Source organism: Triturus cristatus, chromosome 3_2 (assembly GCF_964204655.1).
Source record: "Triturus cristatus chromosome 3_2, aTriCri1.1, whole genome shotgun sequence".
Lineage (NCBI taxonomy): Eukaryota > Metazoa > Chordata > Amphibia > Caudata > Salamandridae > Triturus > Triturus cristatus.
This window is the reverse complement of record NC_140584.1, coordinates 444,971,774-444,992,712: the sequence shown is the minus strand read 5'-3', so window position 1 is coordinate 444,992,712 and position 20,939 is coordinate 444,971,774. Positions and strand designations below refer to the sequence as shown.

General features: G+C 40.8%; 1 protein-coding gene across 1 annotated transcript in view; it reads left to right on the top strand.

Annotated features, from left to right (window-relative positions):
* Window positions 1–20,939, top strand: part of VWCE (von Willebrand factor C and EGF domains) — a 463,775-nt gene that overhangs the window by 88,807 nt on the left and 354,029 nt on the right. The window contains exons 2-4 of the mRNA XM_085648045.1: window positions 15,970–16,070; window positions 18,061–18,150; window positions 20,672–20,728. Coding sequence (XP_085504171.1) covers window positions 15,970–16,070; window positions 18,061–18,150; window positions 20,672–20,728 — 248 coding nt within the window. The remainder of the gene's footprint in view (window positions 1–15,969; window positions 16,071–18,060; window positions 18,151–20,671; window positions 20,729–20,939) is intronic.

Below are 20,939 nucleotides of genomic sequence, written 5' to 3'. Positions count from 1 at the left end.
CCCCCAACTCCCTGTTAAAGGATATTTTTACTATCTTTATCATCACTGGTGCCATTGTACTGGGAGGCTCCCTAAATCGAAGCTGCGAGGTAAGGAAAGATTATTCGGCACAGCGATAGTTGTATGGCAGCGCAGTTTGAGGTGCTACACTAGTTAGATAAGTCACTAAGAGCCCACTGCACATTCGATGACTAGTACAGCACCACATATGTTTTCTGTTCATTCTTGCTGCAAGGCAGTGTTTATTTTTGCTAGCCATAAGTAATTTCCCATAGGTACATGCTTGTACAGTCTGTAGGCCGTTTTTCTGCTCGAGATACTAACCAATGTAAGCTGTGCCGCCCACTATCAGTCTTTAATCCTCCGTTCTAACCATGACTAATGTAGGGAGCTACTCAGCCAGTGCAGACTATTAGTTATCTATTTGCCCGCACTTTAATGTGTGCATTGTTGCACGGCGATTCCCTCAGCCCATTCTTGCCTTCTAGCACTGTGGAAACTTTTCCTTTACTAGATCCCCCCAGTTCTGGCGCCGTTCATCCCCGCGATAGCTCGCTTGTAAGCTCATATCCTTCCTTGTGAACATTATTTATGTGTTAACCAATCATGGATTTACGTTTTTATTCCTGCTCTAGCTTACATTTTTACATTACTGTATACCTTTTGCTCTGTTCCAAAGTTGGCAGTTCTGGCCATTACGCCCCATTTGTACAGTAATGTAAATAGTTATTTATGCAGCTTTTTTCAGCAGATGCTGCCGTTTTTAAGAGATGTGCTGTGTGGATGTTAGTATTGTCCTTTTTAATGGCACTCAGTTTGCCAACCACAGAAGGTTTAAGGCTGAATTGGCCTTCTGAGTTTCAAGGTTGATGCTAGCAAATCACAGCAAATGCCAGCAGTAAACAGTTAACTGTTGACAAACCTTGCAGCCTATTTGGGATTAGAAAAAGCAGGATAAACTAAATATTTGGTCTGGCAAAAAATAAATAGGTTGAATTACAGAAAAAAGACTGTTTGGTAGTGCGAATAGTCACTCCGTGTTATAGGCACCGCCCAGATGCAGCACCAACACTTTCTGACAGTGTTTATAAGGTCAAGTAAGCAAGCTTCTTTGAGGGGTACATCATTTATTTATTTACGTATTTGTTAATGTGCACCACGCTTTTTTGTTTGGTAAATCTTATCAGAAAGAAATGGAACTTACACTGTTTCTTTCTCGTTGTAACTGTTGCTCGTGTAAAACGCTCCTCGGGGTACTGCACAATTTTCATACTTGAAGCACTGCACAGCAGACAAAAAACAGAGACACGAGAATATAGCATACACAAAGTAACACCTTGGTGTGGGAAGGAAAATGCGACTGCCTGGTGAGAAAAATTTGATGCAAGATCGATTCCTTCTTATAAGGGTTGTGTTTGCGATCATTTTGTGAGGGACATACAACATTCAATAGTGTCTTGAACCCAACTGCAGATTCCAATGCATGCAAGTAGCAAGCAATGCAAACTTTTCACAGGGCAGGGGATAGCAGTAACTTGCAAACTGGGAGGAAGCACAGGTTCAGACAGCACAGACAAAAGTAAATTCACGTCCAGCCGCCAAAAACACTTTCTCACATCCCTGGCAAAGTAATGCAAATTTGCAACATACTGTGGACATCCTTAGCCTATTTATGTCCATTTCTGATTGGAATTGCAGTGTACACCTCTGGCAGAATGATAGCATAAATGTGTCCACATATAATATAATCAACCGCGGCCTGTGCAGGTAGTGGGGCCAGGTGGGGGGGGGGGGGGGGGGATTTCAACGGACGATGACGAGGGACAATTAATTATTTATATAATTTTCTCTGGTCATCGTCCGTCGAAATCCCCCCCACCCGGCCTCCCGCCCCACTGCTCTTACCTGCACGGGCCGCGGCTAAGCACAATGGTAGCTGCCCCAGACAAAATGTTGGCCATTCCAGACACATTGTGTCCAGCACAATATATTACCTTTCGCAGCAAACAAGGCATAACACTGTAACAGAGTTTCAGTAACTTATAGTGCACAGCTACTCACCAAGCTACAACTTACAACAAATAACAGCTTATTAATCAAATAGGCGAAACCTAATGCATTTACCAATGCTTGTTCTAACTGCTGTACATAACCAGTGGTACTATTGCCCAAATTAAAGGTACACATTTAAAAATTCATGTAGAGAATTCACGAGGCAGGAGAATTATTTGTGGGAGAGGAAAGGATTTGACAAAGGGTTGTGTTAAGTGAAAAAAATAAGTGCCATTGCCCACCACTTGCAACCACCAGCACATAGTAGGCAGTGTAAGAGACATTTCAGATCACAGTCTCATACTTGGATAGCAGTCCTGAAGCAGCAGTTATGACATTTTACAGTGCAGGTATAGTGTGCAAGACTACGTCATCCCATCCAAGTGGTCTTTGAGATACATCTGCCCCAAGAAAAGTTTGGGAAAATGTTTGTAAATATTGTGTTTTTTAGCACAAAATTTCCTAAAAAAATTCACAAAGTCAGGAGTTAAAAGTGCATTACTGTCAAACATATACACATGCACATGTATCACTGTAATTCCATGATTGCCCACTATATTCTGAGAGTTACCATCATTACGGTAGAGTCCGCTTTATCCTATGTGTGAACACCTCCATGCCATCCATGCCTGGAACATGCCAAGAATTATCACCACTATGCCTGTATCAGTAGTATGTAACAAACAACAATGTCTCAAGGGTATCGTTTCAAGGGGCAGGTATACATATATGTGTAATGACACAGTTACGTACACAGGATTTAATCCAAAAAGGAAGAAACCAGGGAAACAAATCAAATAAATCCAAAATATATTTCATGTAGTAAACATGTTGGACATATTAACTTCATATGTTCAAGCACATGAGTCAGTAGCACTGCGTTACATTCAATGGCATGTAACCAACAAAATACTGTGCACAAGTGCTCGTGAAGTGTGGTGACGGCTCAAGTGACACATGACGTGTTATGAACAGTGAGATAAAACCATGAATTACATGTTCACGATACGGCGACAACAAATGACAAGAGGAATCAATTTTAAATGTGTAGGTGTAAATAATCCAGGCAGTAGTCCAGTCCTCACAAAGCTCAGGACGTGAAGTAAGCTACTAAAGAGCTTCAAATTGTAAGGATATTCAGAATTGGGCAGCCTATGGGTCTGTCAGTGTGTCTGGAATCAATCGCAGAATGCCGGCAGAAGTCAGGCTGTTTGAAGCTCTTTAGTAGCTTACTTCACGTCCCGAGCTTTGTGAGGACTGGACTACTGCCTGGATTATTTACTCCTGGCTACAATGACACTGCAACTGAACTAATGTAACCTGGTCCTGATGATGGCCTAAGACTTTTGCAGGCCGAAACGCCGTCGACTCCCACAGTGGAACTTTTGGCGCCCCTACCTACGGATACCCTACACATTTAAAATTGATTCCTCTTGTCATTTGTTGTCGCGGTATCCTGAACATGTAATTCGTGGTTTTATCTCACTTGTTGTTGCGCCCATCATTCTCACTGTTCATACCACGCCATGTGTCACTTGCGCCGTCACCACACTTCACGAGCACTTGTACGCAGTATTTTGGTGGTTACATGCCATTGAATGTAACGCAGTGCTACTGACTCATGTGCTTGAACATATGAAGTTAATATGTCCAACATGTTTACTGCATGAAATATATTTTGCATTTATTTGATTTCTTTCCTTTTTGGATTAAATCCTGTCTAAGTAACTGTGTCATTACACTTATATGTATACCTGCCCCTTGAAACGATCACCTTGAGACATTGGTGTTTGTTACAGATTATTGCCCTGGTCTCTTTAGGGTTTAAGGGCTACCTCCTGTAGTCTGTTCCTGTATCAGTAGTATAGCAGGTGTGGGTATCATCATACCAAGAAAGCTCACCTCATGCCAAACAATATCACTGTTTTGTTATGGCTAATAGTGCCGGATGTGATTAGTGCTCCACATAACACTAAACAAACGATTAATTAAGATTTGCTTGTGTGTTCAATTTTTCTCCAATATGTTAAAAAATATATTGTTTACAATTCTCCTCAGCATGCATATTGGCCAACTGAGCCTGCGTAGGACAGTGAGCCAAGCTCTGCTGGCAGTTCCCTTTTCTTCCCCTCTCTGCTGAGGCCACCCAGAGTCCCTATTCCCAGAGAAGTGTATGTGTCATGACAAGTGGGGCAGGTCCCTCCAGGTCTCAGACCCTGAAGTAATTAAAAACGGTCATTGAACAGATCAAATATAATTGTCCTTAAGCGTACCAGTAAAAACACGGATCATTGTCTAAACAAAGATTTAATTTAAAAAAAAAAAAACGATAGGGTAATCCATGTCAGCAACTTAGTTACTGCTTATATTTCACGTTTTACTTAATCTTCCAGGATGATGTTTTTTATGTTGCGCCTAGCAGCAGAACGCATGCGCTACTCGCTCTGCGAGGCATGCTGCATTAGAGTATGCACTGGAAGCCCCTCCCACTCTTCGCCCATATTTGTCATTAGCCTGTGTCACTGTCCTTCGTAAATGCTGGCTTCTGATTCGTAAATAGCCTTTTTAGTCCCTCCTTGGTACCGCCTTGTCTGCATTTGTTACCTCCCGACGACTGGATCTTTTACTGGTGGTGTTACACGGTCTGCTTTATAAGTTGGTTAGCACTATTTTCTTTAATGCTCTTCTCCTATTCCTCCCATGACATCGCTTCTTTAATGCTCTTCCCCTATTCCACTCATGACATCGCAGCACCCTCCCACTTTTATATTATTAATGTCTTTACAGCGCGGTCTGCTTCAACTATAGCAGGTGTGCATATTTATTTATTTAATTTACGGAGCGGTCCGCTTTCAAGCGGCCACACACCTTTAATAGTTATTTATTTAATTTAAGTTACGGCACATTCGCTTTCAAGCGGCCACGTGTCTTTATTTTCTTATATAAAGTGCCGCCTGTCTCCTGCTCACACACCACTGCTCCCACGTCCTTGCACCCAGCGGTCATTGGTGTTGTAAAGCTACGGATACCTCTCCTTAGCTCAGCAGGCATTACTTAATGTCTGGTAAGGGTGACTTGCCAGTGGCTTGTATCGCAACCTGAAAGCTGCAGGCTGAATGCAGACCTCCACAGTAAGCACACGAACCTCTTAAGCTATCCCACACTGTTAGGATATTACCAGAGCATGCTTCTGCATTTTCGCCCTCCTTCCAGGCACCACCAGCTATGACACGCTACCTTCATGGCTGGGTGAACGCCCTGTAATGCGGTTTAAAAAGCATCAAGGGGGGTAGAAAGGACTGTGGGTCGGTGCATTGGAAGGCGGGGCTGTGCATCGAGAAGTAATACCTTTTATTTATGTTTTGGTTTTTAAACCATAAATAAAAGGCATTGTGATTTACAATGCCAATAGCTTAAACTCGAGTAAATGCGAGATTGATTGCATTGCAAATGCTTGTTTGTATTTTCTTTCCATGCGGTATAGTACTCTTGTACAGTGCATACTTTGAACTGAGTACCCTCCAGGTGTTTATAAAGGGCTGGGATGGAGAGCTCTGCAGCTGAGGCTGAAGGCAGTGTGAGTTTCTCACAGTGCCTGTCAGTGGTTCAGAAAGGTGTTCAGAATACGTGGCTATCCAACCATTGGCGTCCCTGCAGAGAACACGGAGCAGTGGTCACGTAATCGGGTTGCAATTGTGAGTCTGTGGAAGTGTGTGTGAAGGAGATACACAGTTTCCCAAATATCAACAAGGAAGCGCATTTAGGAGAGAATGAAAAGAGAGTGCTGAATGGGAAAGAGATGAGGTGTAAGATAGGCAGATGAAGGAGATGTGGAGAGAAAAATGTGTAACAGCGTGAACATCAGACAATTTAAAGGCCAATAACCATTAAAAAGGCGTCAGGAACGTTTTATTCACAGTCTCACAATTTCATAATTGAAACAGTTTCAATATGAATAATTTACAACAAATTAATTGAACGATTCACTGCGCTGAAAAAGGCCTCTTCGTTTTAGTGGCTCACTGTGTTGAAGCATCAAACAGCTATTAACTGACCGGCGGCTCCGTTTCACTCGCTGGGTCTGTGCCCTCTCATTGTCAGACACTGCTGGCATTTGCAAAACTGCGGTTGGATCTGAGGATGGCGCCTAATGCATGGGTACTGACGGATTATCTTACATTCATGAGCCCAAACACAAAATCATTTATCCATAACGATGACTTATGAAACACAATGTATGTTTGCTTGTGCAGTGGTGCCCTCCGGGCCCTGTCTCCTTTAACTGGAAGAGGCGTCCTGGCTGCTGCAGGGCGTCCCCAGAGCATCAGCGTTGGCACATTTAATGGAGGCCTTAATGACCCTGGGTGTGTGAGTGCTAGATGATGTGCCAGCTTGATATCTATCTAGGCGTGTTGGCATGTTAGGGGGTCACTTTCAAGCCTCGATCCAGGAGGTCATAACATGGTGGAGCAGCTTGCATAAATCGTGGATTCGCCGTCGTTGAAAGAGGCTGGCCACCCTCCAGTGTGTATAAACTAAATCAACACAATATTTTCGGGACCCACGAATGTTGATTGCGATGAAAAAAACACACACACTGAACTGCCATGTGCTCCAAGCTGGGAAAACAATAGCTGCATGCAACCCTCCCCAGCTGCTGCAGATTAGCCAACGCTTATTTACTTAACATAATTTTTGAAAGCGAGACCCATTCTATTTGCTTTCGCTCAGATTACAAGCATTTCTTGCTAAAATCAATCAATCAGTAATTCAATCAGCATTTGTATAGTGCACCACTGTCACCCCTAGAGGTAGCTGGGTGTTGTGGATGCGATGTCAGAGTAAATGTCAAAAACCAGCAGAAAGAGGCAAAATAAAGCTAAAAAACAAGCAGAAAGAGTCAGAATAAAGGCTAGAAACGAGCAGACGGAGGCAGAATAGAGGTCAGGAGTGAGCAGAGAAGAAGCAGAAAACGAGAGAAAACAAGCAGAGGAAGCACAGAACCGAAGGCAGCAGAGGGTAGCAGACTGCATGCAGGCCGGATAGGAAGACTGTCGCTATGGGAGCTGGCACAAGCACCTGCTCTGAGAAATGATGTCACTTGCCATGTACAAGCCTTTCTTAAATGATCATGCCAAAAGCACACCAAGGGCTAGGACTGGGAGCGTTGTAGACCTGATACGGACTTTGGTGCTCCTCGATTACACCCATCACTAATGCATTTAGATCAAGTTCAATAACTAGGAATGAAACATTCTCAATAAGACTGTCAGACACAGGTTATAGTTTGAATGCTTTTGTAAGGATTCATAGGTAAAATACACAGATTATGCTATCAAAAAGTTTATCTGCAAAGCGTACAATTCATAAATACAAAGAACTTAATAAAGGTCTATATGAAATCTGGCATAGCTTTGCCTTCTTAAGGTGTGGAATGGATGTTCCGGGATACTGGGAAGAGCATATCCTTATATAGGACTTTAGACTTATCACACAAGTATATGGTTCTAAGGGTTCACACCAATGAGAAACAAGTAAGAAGAAACAATATAATACATAATACATTAGAGGATTCTCTCATAGTAGTATTACATTGAATGTAGTTGTTCTCACAGTTTATTCAAGCATTCTAGTTAATATATTGTACAAGTAATAGCCTGGGACAGTTGGGATGTCCTTGGTTAGGTACAGCATAGTGGAAAGTCACTGAGAACGCTCTCCATTTATTAGTATAAAGGTTGCAATTCTTTATTTAAAATGAAGAACAACAGTGCTAATATCACTTGGTGTATTACAATTGTGAACCAAAGATAATAGGCAGTGTAAACAGAACATAAGTTAGCATAATCTAAGTATTTGATGTATTTAAAGAGAAAATAGGAAAACACAACCCCCCTCTGATGACTTCTGAATCACCACTCTATATCTTTATTACAGTATATCATTCATTAACTTTGGGTTCTTCTTTTTTGATTCTTCCAGATCCTTCAGGGTGTCATAGAGATCACTTTACATCTCTTCAATCTTTACGTCAAGTCTCTTTCTTTTTCTTCATCTCGTTGCTGACAGCTTCTTGAACCCACAGTTCATATTACTGCTTGATGAAATTCTCCTGCAAATTTTAGAAAAATAAGCATACATGCAATACCAATTTTTAGAGTCAAAAGAGCAGTTAAAAGCACTGGGTACTTGGCACTGGGTACTGGGTCATTGACATAAGTCTTTGTAAAGGCTTCGCCACAAAGGAAAAGTTCAGGATCCATTGTCGGTAGTATCCAACCAGGCCCAAGAAAATTCACACTATTCTCTGTGAGGTTGGGAATTTCATTTTAAAAACTGTATCTATGTGTTCATGGGACACTCGTCTCACTCCTTTTTCTATCTGATGTCCCAGGCACATGAATTCCTTCTGACAGTACTGTCTTTTCCAAGGAGAAACTTTATGGCCATTCTCGGCCAGGTGGTTGAGCAGAGCAATAGCAATTTGTTTACAAGCTTCCTTGGTCATTAGTGCAATCAAACAGTCTTTGATGCACTGAATTAGGTTCGGACTACATGGTAACTTCAGGGATTCTAGATTCTTCTTGAGTATCCTATTGAAATAGGATGGGCTTTTGATATACCCTTGTGGAGAACAACACCTCATGAGAGTCTTCTCTTGGAACCGAAAAGTGAGGAGAAGCTGGCCCTCTTCCTGTAAGGGAACCAAAAAGAAGGCTTGACAGAGGCCAATGACCATGAACCACTCGGATTCTGGAGGATTTTGGAACAGAATCACCGGGGGGCCCGTACCACAGGATAGCATGGAACGCCAATTTGGTTAATTTTCCGGAGATCTTACACGATCTGCCACTTTTTGTTGGCTTTTTGTAAGGCCATAATCGGTGAGTTACAAGGACTCCTTAAAACGTCTTTTAGAATGCCCTGTTCTATCCTATCATGTGCTCGATGATGGAGTTGGGTCACAAAGCCAACTCCATCCTGCGTACAGTACATGGCACAATTAAGTTTGCAAAGAAGATCCTTCCTAGCAAGTTTACAGGACTTGAACACAGGACACTACAAACTGGTGGTGTTTTTTGATGTCTCTTATTTTTACTGGGACAGGGGCAGTAATTGTTTTGGTGATACCTAAAACTTGAATTTCTTCTCTTGAGTGCAGTAGGTGAGGGACCTCAATTGTTCTAATGGTCAAGCAAGTGGCTCCTCTGTCTATTAGGAAAGATACTGAATGCCCCTTAACCTCTCCATCCACATACAGTCCACTCTGTCCCTGTTACAGGACTGTTCCTAGTACATACTCTTCCTCCGTTCTCAGGCACCCTCATTGATCCTGAGCAAACTTTTTGGAAGTCTCAAACATCATAGGGACCGAAGGATTTTGAGACATCATTGGACTGTGGGCTATTCTATTATTTGGTTGGAAATGCAGAACCCCTCCCTGCATCTGCATTGTTCCACAATTATTTTGGGACAGGGTTGATTTTGGAACTTTTGAAGTCAACGTAGGGGGTTGGAGAATTGAGGGAAGTTCTCCTCGTTCCTTGAAATTCGCTATTTGAGAATCAACCATGGGCCGATGGGGATTATAGCTACATTCTCCCTTCTAATGCCCAATCTTGTTGCAAATGTGGCAAGGGCTAACCTTTTCCAAAGCATTTATGCTAGTTCCGGGAGTGCTACTTAGCCCTCGTCCCATCCCTGGGGCACTCTCTTCATATGTAATGGAAACTCCTTGCATTGTCATCCTACAACTAAGGTCCACTTCAGGACCTCAATGGGGATTTTTAAATCCCCTTGTTCCTCCACTCTGCTCTAACTTGGTTTGGGCTATCATATACTTCTCTTTAAGCCCTTTTCACTTAGCTTCTAACATGTCTCTGCAATATTTTGCATTCTGCAGGTTTTCAGCAAGTGCTTTACTCTGCCCGTAAAGTACATCTTGGATAATCTGATTGCTCATTTCTGTTCGAAGTCCATGTACAAAAGAGGCAAGAAAGCTTCCCATTTTGTCACCGAGCAGATCGTTCATTCCTTTATGCTCCCTGTACACCTGCATTAACCTCTCAAAACAAGCTTACACAGACTCTAGGCTCTTTAGAGGTTCAGAAAATCTTGGGTCAATTCATTTCTCTTAGGGTAACTGTGAAAAACGTATTTTTATTCGTTATTATGAACATCAGTTTTTCCATTTGTAATTCCATGAATGTTTCTGATCACCAACATTGGTGCCCTTGCTGACATGTTTTCAAGTCAGCACAAACAGACTTGTTTTGCTCATGTCTTCACACACCCTGTGTTGACAAACCTGCACTTTGTCCGTCTGACGTTAATCTAGTAATGTTAACTTGATTGTTCAATTGTCTGCAGTCGTAGGAGAAGGAACAAGCAATGTCAACTTGTAAACATTTATGCTTGTTTGTTCGATTGTCTGCCAATGCCTTGAGGAACAAGCGAAGTCCACTGACAATGTTTGTGCTAGTTTGTTCTATTATCTGCCAATGTATTAAGGAACTAGCAATGTCCATTGAGAATGTCTGTGCTTGTTTGTTTCATTGTACGTCAGTATTTGAGGATCTGAAACAAACGTCAACCTTGTTACTGAGTAAGTGATTGTTCATTCTGTTAATGTTTTGCACAGCCCCAGCTCGTGCCAACTGTATAAAATCCCTCGTAAAACTATGTACATTGTTCACTCTGGTATAGCTACCTGAGCACTGTGGTTTATGTGCACCCGCTCGTTATTATTGAATACGAGTTGTTTTGGAAGATCTCTGACTGGTGACTTCTTTATTTGGAAGTGGAGTCTAAAAAATATAGATTTTCCACAGAACCTTTGTCTTTAAATGTTTTATGACTTTGCTATGCTTAGGTTTGACTATGGGCAGAGGTGCATTTGTCCCTGCTACCCTTGGGGCATCTTGTGTTGGCCAGTCAACTGCCCTCTTACATTCTGCCCACAAGTCCTTTGGGACCGTCACCTCAAATAACACGCCCAAGTCTTCCCACAAGAACTTTGAAAGGGTCACAATCTCTTCCATCTGTGTATACTACTTATTGGGATTTTCTCAGAGTTTTGGAAGGGAGTTTGTAAAATGGAATCGTGACCACGGGACATGTACGTACGCTCCTCCTTTTCCTGTGGCTCCTTCCTCATCTTCTCTGGCACCCTCTTTCTTTTGTTTCTCCTTGACCTTCTCTTTCCTGAAACAGTAGCCTCTGAATTCTTTGGTCCTGCTGCACTCCCTAATGTTTCAAACAATTCCCTTACATGAGTCTTTAATCCTCTCAACTTTAACAATTTTAATTCCTTCTCACCCATCATCATCCTAATATTCTTCTGCAACTTCTTTCTCTGTGTTATGTCAATTCCACATTCATCCACCACCTTTTCCATCCTTGCATGTGCTTCTCTTGCCACTATTGCGGCCTTCTTGCAAATGTATAGCAACTTGCTCTCATTGTAATGTCCTAGGAAGTCCATTCCAACATTACCCATAACAATTTCTTCAAACCCAGCTTTCAGCTGAGAAACAGTAAGTCACTGTGGCGGATCTCCACCCCAAGTGCGGACAGACAGATAGGTATTGTAAATGCCCTTTGTGAATTCTCAAAGAAGTAAACGTAGACGTTTGGTCTAAGTTTAGGCCAAACGTCTAAGTTTACCTTTGTGAATCAGGTCTATAGCATTTAAGAGAGTGAAGCATTCACAATATTTGTAGAAAATGGAACCCATGCACCCGGGAGTGAAGTGTTTCGCCGAAGATTGCACAGTTCAAGTAAATGCACAAGCCAGGATTGGTTGCAAGGTCGACAATTTAGCTGCTATAATTTCTTCACATCCTCCCCCCGCTTCTGTATGGACTGGGATAATGTAGTGATGTAAGTGCGACATTTCACTGGATACTAATGCTTTCCAGAACATTTAGGAAAATATTGCTGTTTTATCTTTAGGAATTTCACACTGGAACAGTCAACATGGAGGAAATTCCTTTTCCCAGATGCAAATGGTTTCTGTCGGCTCTAATACTTTTGCCAATATCAAAGTACTTTTGGGAACAATCTAGTTGATTTCTTTTGCTGCTTGCAACTGGTTTTTGGTGTCCGATGATGTTAATAGTCCCAGTTGGCATTCTTCTTCAACTTGTTGAATTTCCGTTGTGGTTTTCTCTTGTATATACAGTAAAATGCTCAAAATCCATATGCTGCACCATAACCCATCACAATTCATCTGTATTAGGCAACCTGGAATCCTCGCCGTGGTAGAACTATCATAATCATAGTCATATATCACTTTATTCAGTGTCATGAACAGAAAATATCCATAAAAGCAGGTAGAACTATCAATTAGCATATTACTTGATGGAAGTTGCAGCTGTGTGTGCATTTTGTAGAGTTGTCTGACTCTGGATTTACTTGTTTTGATCTGTTTCACCCTCCTGACTGCACCCTCCATAATTGTCCCTGCTTTGTAAGAGCGTGTCTAGTTGGCCACTTTGATGACTTGATTTTTAGTGTCTTTAGTCTGGACTCTGCTGCCATAATACTATTTTAACTCCCTGAGCATGGGCAAGATGCAGGTCACTCAAGATGCTACTGAGCACACCAGCGATTGTTGAGTCCACATATGGGTAAATCCTCATGGTTCTATATGTTTTGGGGCTTGCTGAGAACGATTTTGGTGTGTTGGTTGCAATCTGGGCTAGCCAAGTGATCTAATTTAAAAACAAAAATCTGCTTATATATAATATTGACACTATCTACCTTGCTGCTCATCTTAACCACTTTACCTAAATGTCTTGGGAATAAATGCAGTATCCTAAATTTGGGAAGGCACAAGAACATAGCAACATTTCTATGGAAAACATAGTGCCTTGCCATCAGAATCACTAACACTTCAGTGGGTCTAGTGGGTTAGTTGAAACGGCGTAAACAGAAGACATTATTTTTAATCTTAGCCTGTCAATTTGGTCAAATTGTGTGCTCTTGGGCAATTACTTCTTAAACATATTTGTTTTCTCCCTTTTTGACAAGATTGGGAATATTTAAAATCACTGTAACATATACTAATATGTGTGTGGTTAAATAAGTCTGGACTGGATATTACGTGGAGGAGGGAGGACAGTATCCAGACTCACAGAAAATCCCCTCAAATGCAGTGGTTTTAAATGTATAGCGTTTGGAGCAAGTAGCAGTCGGTCTCCTGTTTTAACAAACTGTTTGATTCTAGACAAATCAAAATGACACAACTGATAAATCAAAAATCAGCTGTCATTCTCTGTTTATTTTATCCTTAAAGCCCACTGCGGAGGGATATACCATTTGTTAAATGCCTTGAACCTGAGTTATGGGTCTGAGCCACAGGGGAGTGCCTATGATGGGGCAGAGGCCGTTAACAACCAGTATAGCCTGAGGAGTAAGGGCTATAAGGCTATTAGAACAATCCTCCCACTGACGGTTGAATGTTCTAAATTAAAAATGGAGCAACAGAAAGACAAGCATTGGAATGTTGGCAGTGGCGGCTGGCAGGGAATGGGTGTGGCAGAGCAGGGGGGTGGAGTGGAACAAAACAAAAAAAACACTTACCTCCCCAGGGCAGCCTCTGTCTCTCCTCCGTCGTTGCATCCTGATGAATCCTGGAAGCACACAGGCTCCCCTAAGCCAATCACAACACTGCAACGCGTTGTGATTGGTCTGAGTACGATGGTTCGATGCTCAGACGGGGAGCCTGTGCATATTCCCCACTAGGTTGTGTATTACAGCCTGGTGGGAAACATGCAAACTGTTTGACCACGCCAAGACCATCATGCACCCTTAGAGTTTGCATGAACCACTCCTCCCAGGCTCTGACACCAGCCCACCCCGCCCTGAGCCAGCCTCATAGCGAAGAAAAATAAAATGATAATAACGAGGTTATTATAATTTTATTTTTTCCTGCTCTGGGAGCAGTGGTTCGACGCTCCTCCACCTTAGCGGAGGAGCCGTCCCTGAATGTTGGAGCAGAAGGCCTATACCAGCCATTATTAGCCCTAAGCCTATTCATTGTTTTCATGTCCTCTTACGTATTACAATCTGCCAAAATGCATTTCTCAAGAAAAAGTTTCTTTATTTAATGCTTTTCTGAAACATTTATATGGATTATTGAAACTAAATAACCATGAACAATATATTCGTTTTGTTATCTCTAAACAGAATTTCAATACTCTATACCTCCTAGATGTAGCACACAATAAATTGGTTTACTGGACAATGTACAAAATGTATTTTATATATTTAATTATCCATGTATCTTGGGTTTTGAAGGTTTCCCTATTTCTTTAAATCTATCAATTATGACGGTGGTCTGTTTTGCCACCCAAGGCAGTATTGATGTATACAGTGGTTAGTTACGGGCAAGGCAACAGCACACTAGTATGATATATGGGATAAGTACCCCCTTCCGTACATTATAAGAATATTGCGAGCCACTGAGGAGTTCCTTAACAAAATAGAGGAACAAGGCCAAAGGCTGAGTTCCTTTACAAGGTTATGAAACTCAGAGATGACTTGCAACATGCTCATCATGTATGCTTTGTGGTACGTCACCCCATATAATACATGGCTACGACATCACCTTTACCAAAAACCACTTAAAACCTTGCATAGCTCTTTTATATCAAAGAGCGAGCATGTTTGCAAACATGAAGAATAAAAATAAAACCTCTAGTGTAAATTTAAACACATCAAAAACCTGTTAGATATTTGTTGCAAACAGATATTAGAAACACTTCAATACAAGTCAGTTTAAATAAAAAAAAAAGCTGCAGTAGCTCGGAATGTGTAGAAACATGCAGGACGATTCTAGCTTTTCTCTATCTAAGGAGTGAAAAATAAACATATTCTCTCTGCTTGTCATTGGAAGCTATTAAAATAGAGCAGAAAAAGAAAAGCAACATTCTGTTCCGTGACCTGACCTGCCTTTCACCTCCACTGCTGGCAGCAAGCATTGTGACTTCAGAACTCAACTGTAATAACTTACAATAGTAGAGTTCTGTTGTTCTTTTCTTTATAATAGGAGACTGAGTGCACCACTAGTCACTGAAAGAAATTAGAGATGTGCATTTATATAGGGATTACAGAATCCACTGCATTATATGAAGGTATTGTTGAGAAGAGGATTGGTAATTGAGGGAGAATGGTGGTCAGCAGAGTAGGTAATTGTGGCTGGAAAGGAAGGGATTTAATTGCACACTTGAAAGTGTCAAGTGAAGAGGTAATAGTAGGTGGAAACATCTGAATTTAACTGTGGCACAGAGTGGGTTGCGGATAATAGAGTGAAGTGGACTGGTGAGGACATTACAGGGAATATTCTGGGAGAGATGGTGACTTTTCTTCGAGGAGCATGACAGTAGCATATTGCCCATGCCCATGCTTCTGAACAGCTCACTGAAAAAGAATGCATTGTGACCAAACCTAAAGCTGTTGATTGATATCTCAGACAGATGGGAAACGTGACCCTGAATTACCACCTCTTACACAAAATGAACAATATCTTGCAGGATTTATGGTTGTAAGGCATTTTTATTCTTTTCATCATTACTGGCAGACATATCTTTTGCATAAAAGAATCAACACAAAGTAATAACTATTAGTGGAAAATATAGTATTCTTTAATAATACAAGAAAAAAAGAAACATCACACCATTGAACTTCTTTTTAGAACACAGATAGTAAGTAAAATTGGATTATGTATATTGTTTAACAAATTATGTTGCTGTGCAATCCAATAGTTACTTCTATAATTCTGCAAAATTAAGTAAGCTCAATGTTTGGAGGAAGGGAAGTTCACGTTTTAGGCCCTTGCCAAGGAGGCAGACAGGAGTTGACGTGGTAAACTCATTCTTTATTTAGTACCTTTCCTCTGCTTTTCTCTTCCAGGCATCGCTTGGGACCTCACATGTGTCATTCTGCTGTTGGATCAGGAAGTGGGTGCTGTCCTGGATGGGCCCCCTCTCCCATCACTGGTCACTGTGTTCTACGTAAGTACTTACGCCATGGTCAGGTAGGGTGGCATTCAGTAGGGGCCTCTTTGGGAAACTCTATGATATTATAGCATCCATTTCTCCATCTCCATCTGAGCCTGCACTACCTAGTAATATAGGCTTATATAAGAAGACTGCTAGTTGTATTGAATTTCTCCCAGAATAAAAGTTTGTTTTTCTCCTCTTATTTCCTTTTATGCCTCCTTTTTTCCACTTTTGTATTATGGGAGACGCTTTATGACCTTCATTCCTCTTTTTAACTCTTACTCTACATGGCTTTCCTCTACCTTTTGTCTTTTTGCCTACTTTTTCTGTTTTAATATTAAAACTATGGGCCCAGGTTCTATGTTGGCGGAGAGGGAATTCTGTCACAATGGAGTTCCCTCCCTCTCAACCTAATGGTCCCTCCGCCTGATTTAAATTATGCTGGGCCATAGTTTGAAGCTCAAAGCTAGCACTGGTTCAGTTTTAATCCATTGTGCCACAGACATCTGTGCAACTAAATGTGTTTCGAAATAGTGCACTAATAAGAGTCTTGTTTCACGATCATTCATCATATCCGATTCTGTAACTCCTTTTTCATACCCATTGTTGTACCAGAGTCAAACTATAATGTTAGAACTCTGAACTCTCTGCTATACTATCTTTTTATGTGCAGATTTTTCACCCCAACTGTGGAGTCTCCGCAATTGTAAAATTACTATTAGTAAAATAATCCCGTAGTTTGTGAATAACACAAAATAGTAAACTTACAAAGAAGTGTAAGTTTACCTTTATGAATCAGGCCCTCACTGTCTATTGGTCTTATTACAATATAGTGAAATAACAATGTTCTTCTTAAGACACTATCGAAAAGAAGATTACCTGTTGCTTTTAGTAAGTTCTTTGATACCACTAGCTTGTGTCCCCTGGATCGAGCTTTGTGATGGCCTCTCTAACAACTGTTTTAAACTTCTACTTATATTGAGTAGTATAAAGATACTATTCTAGGGTTTGCCTTCCCTAATTTGTAGTTTTTTAATGACTATGGAAAAGTTGATGGAATATATAGTTCAAACTGTTATGGCTAAAGCTAAGAACAATAAAATGTGCTTGTTTTATTAGTCAATCCCTTTCACAACCTCAATTTGAAAGTTGGCCAGGGTCAGATCAACAAAAACCTATCTGCTTCAAGGAAATGCTACCAATATTCCATCAACTGGGCACCTTCCCAGATATCACTATAATTTGATCTTTATTGTAGCCATCTGGAAAAGGTAGACCCAATAACCTGGAGATCTGTCTCAATAATATCTTAAGCAATATATTATACCCCATCATTCCTCTGAATAAACCAACGACTTCTCACATATCGACATCTCTAGTTTACCACAAAATTAAAAAGTACATATAATAAACTGCCATTACTTAGACAAATAGCGGAGAAACTAGGTTATCCTAGTTATAAGGAACAAATTAGAATAGCGAAAATGAAGTACTTAACAGACCGATTTACTAATTCAGGCAATTCCACCATTTCAGGGCAAAGGAGTACAGGCTTTCCTGTCAAAGAAGTTTTCAAAACAATAAATGAATTACAACACCCATCATCCATTACCTCCTCTAGCTCTCCTTCAGAAGAACACCATAATGACCATGCATCTTTCTTCAAGTGTAAAAGCAGAAAAGACCAAAGTAAAATTGAGCTTGACACTATTGACAAAGACAAGCTCCCAATATTAAATAATCTAGCAAATAACATAACTGGCTCTCTGGGTCAGTTTACCCTCATAGTTCTTGACCCCTTATATAACATGTCTCACCTGGTGATATCTCACCTGCTTATTGAATGAACACCCTAATCAACATGTTTACTGATAGACTTTTTAACAATTTGTAACTGTTCCCTTTCATTAGGAATCAAATGTCTCTTTTGATGCAACTAAGTACATCTTTCTTTGACTGTTTCCTCCTCTCACACATGCCTCTCTTCATTGGTTCCATATAGCTGTTTGTCCCTTTGGATGTGGAAGTGGAGCCTGCATAGCTCCAAATGTCTGCTCCTGCCGAGGAGGACAGCACAGCATCAGCTGCCCAGGTAAACTCACATTCAATAATGAGTTCCTGCCAATACACCTTATGGATTTGGGATTGACTTGCTTTCGCCCAACAATGTCAATCAGAGCTGTATATGACAGATTCTGCCTGTTCTGTCAAGGAAACAGTAGCATAGGGTCACTCCCAATTTCTGCCTTTCACCATATAATTTTTCCTTCTACTTATATGAGAGACATAGTATGCCTTGGATATGTGTGATAGGTGTTTATGGACATTTTTACCCTCAGATTGAATATCCATTCTCCCAGGTGTATTTTCAGCCCACTGGAGAGGAAACCTTCCAATTAATTAGATCTCTTTACGCAGAATGTGTTTTCCTTGTGGAAGAAAATGTCACTCTGATTGGATAATGTTAATTCTCAGCTAGGAGATAAATCTATCACTGAGAATTGTAATCTTGTCCAGGGTATTTTTCCAAGCTATAAAAGTCCATACAGAAAAATATTTTACATGTTACAGGCTTCCTATGCAAACAACAGTCATCCTTTATTTGCTGAGATTATTTTTCTGTCTTGGTCAGGAAAGCTGTCAAGCTTGTCATGAAACTACATTTCAATGAGTCTCTCTCCCTCGCCTTCTCTTTGCTGCAAAGTCTGTGTCTTGACTTGATCTTTGACCCTTGTCAGGGAGTTTATAACCGGCATCCAATATTTTGCAGGAGGGGGTCAGCGGTGCTGTTGTCATATGGTTCCTACGAATTAAGTAGGACTTTGTATCCAGACAAGAGAACTGTCTGAATATCGGGAGTAAGTCCACACATATCATCAGAATATGTCAGACGAGATTCATATCTGGCTCACATTGTGCCATCTGAACCTCTAACCTTCCAGGGTACCAGATGGAATATGCAACCTCAGAACAACATGCCCACTCTAATTCCCCAAGGAAATCATGGAAACAGATCTACCTTTTTGTTGTTACTCAGGCATGCCAAAGGGAGACACAAGAAAGCTACAAATTGGCTTTTCAAACATTTATTTAAATTAGTGTATTTTTGTGTAAAAACACGCGAGCTGCAATTATTAGTATGATGAAACAGAGCATTGTAACCAGCATTACAAGAATGGTGAAAAAGATAAACAGTTTAACCATTATAACATTGTTGTGTGGTTATATGATTATATAATTATAACCATGCTTATACTCCTATCTAATACTACGTACGTTAGCAAGAGCATTGTGTGAGTACCCTCTGTCAGATCTCTTGGGCCAACCCAACCCCGATATCTGTGTATGATGTATCAGGAAGCCGATCTGGTGTTATGCAGTCTACCGTCCTTTGCAGGATGAAGGCTGGAGTCACCTGGGCTGCATCTCAGTCACAGTGCACAGCATTCCAGGATGATCTGCAGAAAAGGTCCTCTGCTGAATTTGGCTCAGAGGCAGTTTATATAATAAAAGCACAGCTGAACTTGCATTGTGTCAAAGGTGCAGCGCTGATGTGATTGTATGTCTTGAGACTCACAGCTGTTTCCAACGGGACAACTAAATGCAAGGGCATTGCGTTAAATGTTCCTTAGCCTTGGACAAAGTGTATGACAGCATGATAAAAGAAATACTAAGAATTGTGCTGCATGCAGAATAATTTCGAAGTATATTATTGTGTAAGTGAAAGGAATGTAAAAAGCCACAGTTAGAAAAAGGTGTCAAGTTTAAACGTGTAACTAAAATGGAAACTTTTGTGTGGGCCCTGTTTAACCTTACAAAACTGTCAGGTAAATGGCCATGGCCACAATTGAAACATTATTCAAGTTCATGTTCCGACAATACTCTTTGGGTCTGATTCACAAACTCCACTTTGTGTGTTCATTTTCCCTATACTTATATGTGTGGAGCTCTCCTCCCCAACTGTGGCTTCTCCACACATGTAAATATAGATTTTAGTGGTTAATGACGGAGGGATACAGAGAGTGGGCGGGGAAAGTGGCAGACTTAACTGCTAGAGGGGCTGGGATTAGGGACGAGTATGAGGGGTATGGACAGGCTAAGAGATGGGGTTAAGGAGGGACATCACACACACACACAAAGTAAGTCAATTGCACTACTATGGGCGTTAAGACATGTAGAGTTTGTGAATAACAAAAGTTGTAAACTTACTACAAAGTGTAAACTTACTCAAAAATGTAACTCACCTTTCTGAATCTGGAACACAGATTGCAATTCAGAAGGGGTTCATGGATCTATTCTGGTGGCTAACATTAATCACCGTTCTGTTTTAGGTTCGACAGATTAGATTCAGGAGTTTGTTTCTTGAAAAGCCATGTGTCCATGGAACTAAACAAATATGCTTTTCATCATTCAAATGGATAGCAAAGTATGGCTATGGAAGGCTAATGGTGGTCAAGAACCTCCAAGGTTCGGTGTGCGTGTTCATTAAAAAAAGTTCAGGAAAGATTTCTTTTTATAGAAATATTCTTTCTTAATAAAACTTTCCTACATTTTAAATCATAACCTAACCCCCTACTTCCTACCTGTTCTGATACAGTTTTTGCTTGTTTCAGATGATGGTGCAGCAAATGACTTTCTATTACAGTATGCAGAGGGATCGCATGGGAAAAGTGAGTTGAACCCAATTCTGCATTATAAACTTTGTATGAGGTAGAGTGTCTGGGGAAAGCAACATGGAACAATACCGTCATGTCAGAAGATTAATAGTTAAAATCCTAGTGAAGGACATTGTCAAAATATTTGATTTATTAAGCACAAACTAAAAAGATGGGAAAACAAATAAAATAATAGCTGTGACTTTGGAACAAGGACATAGCCAAC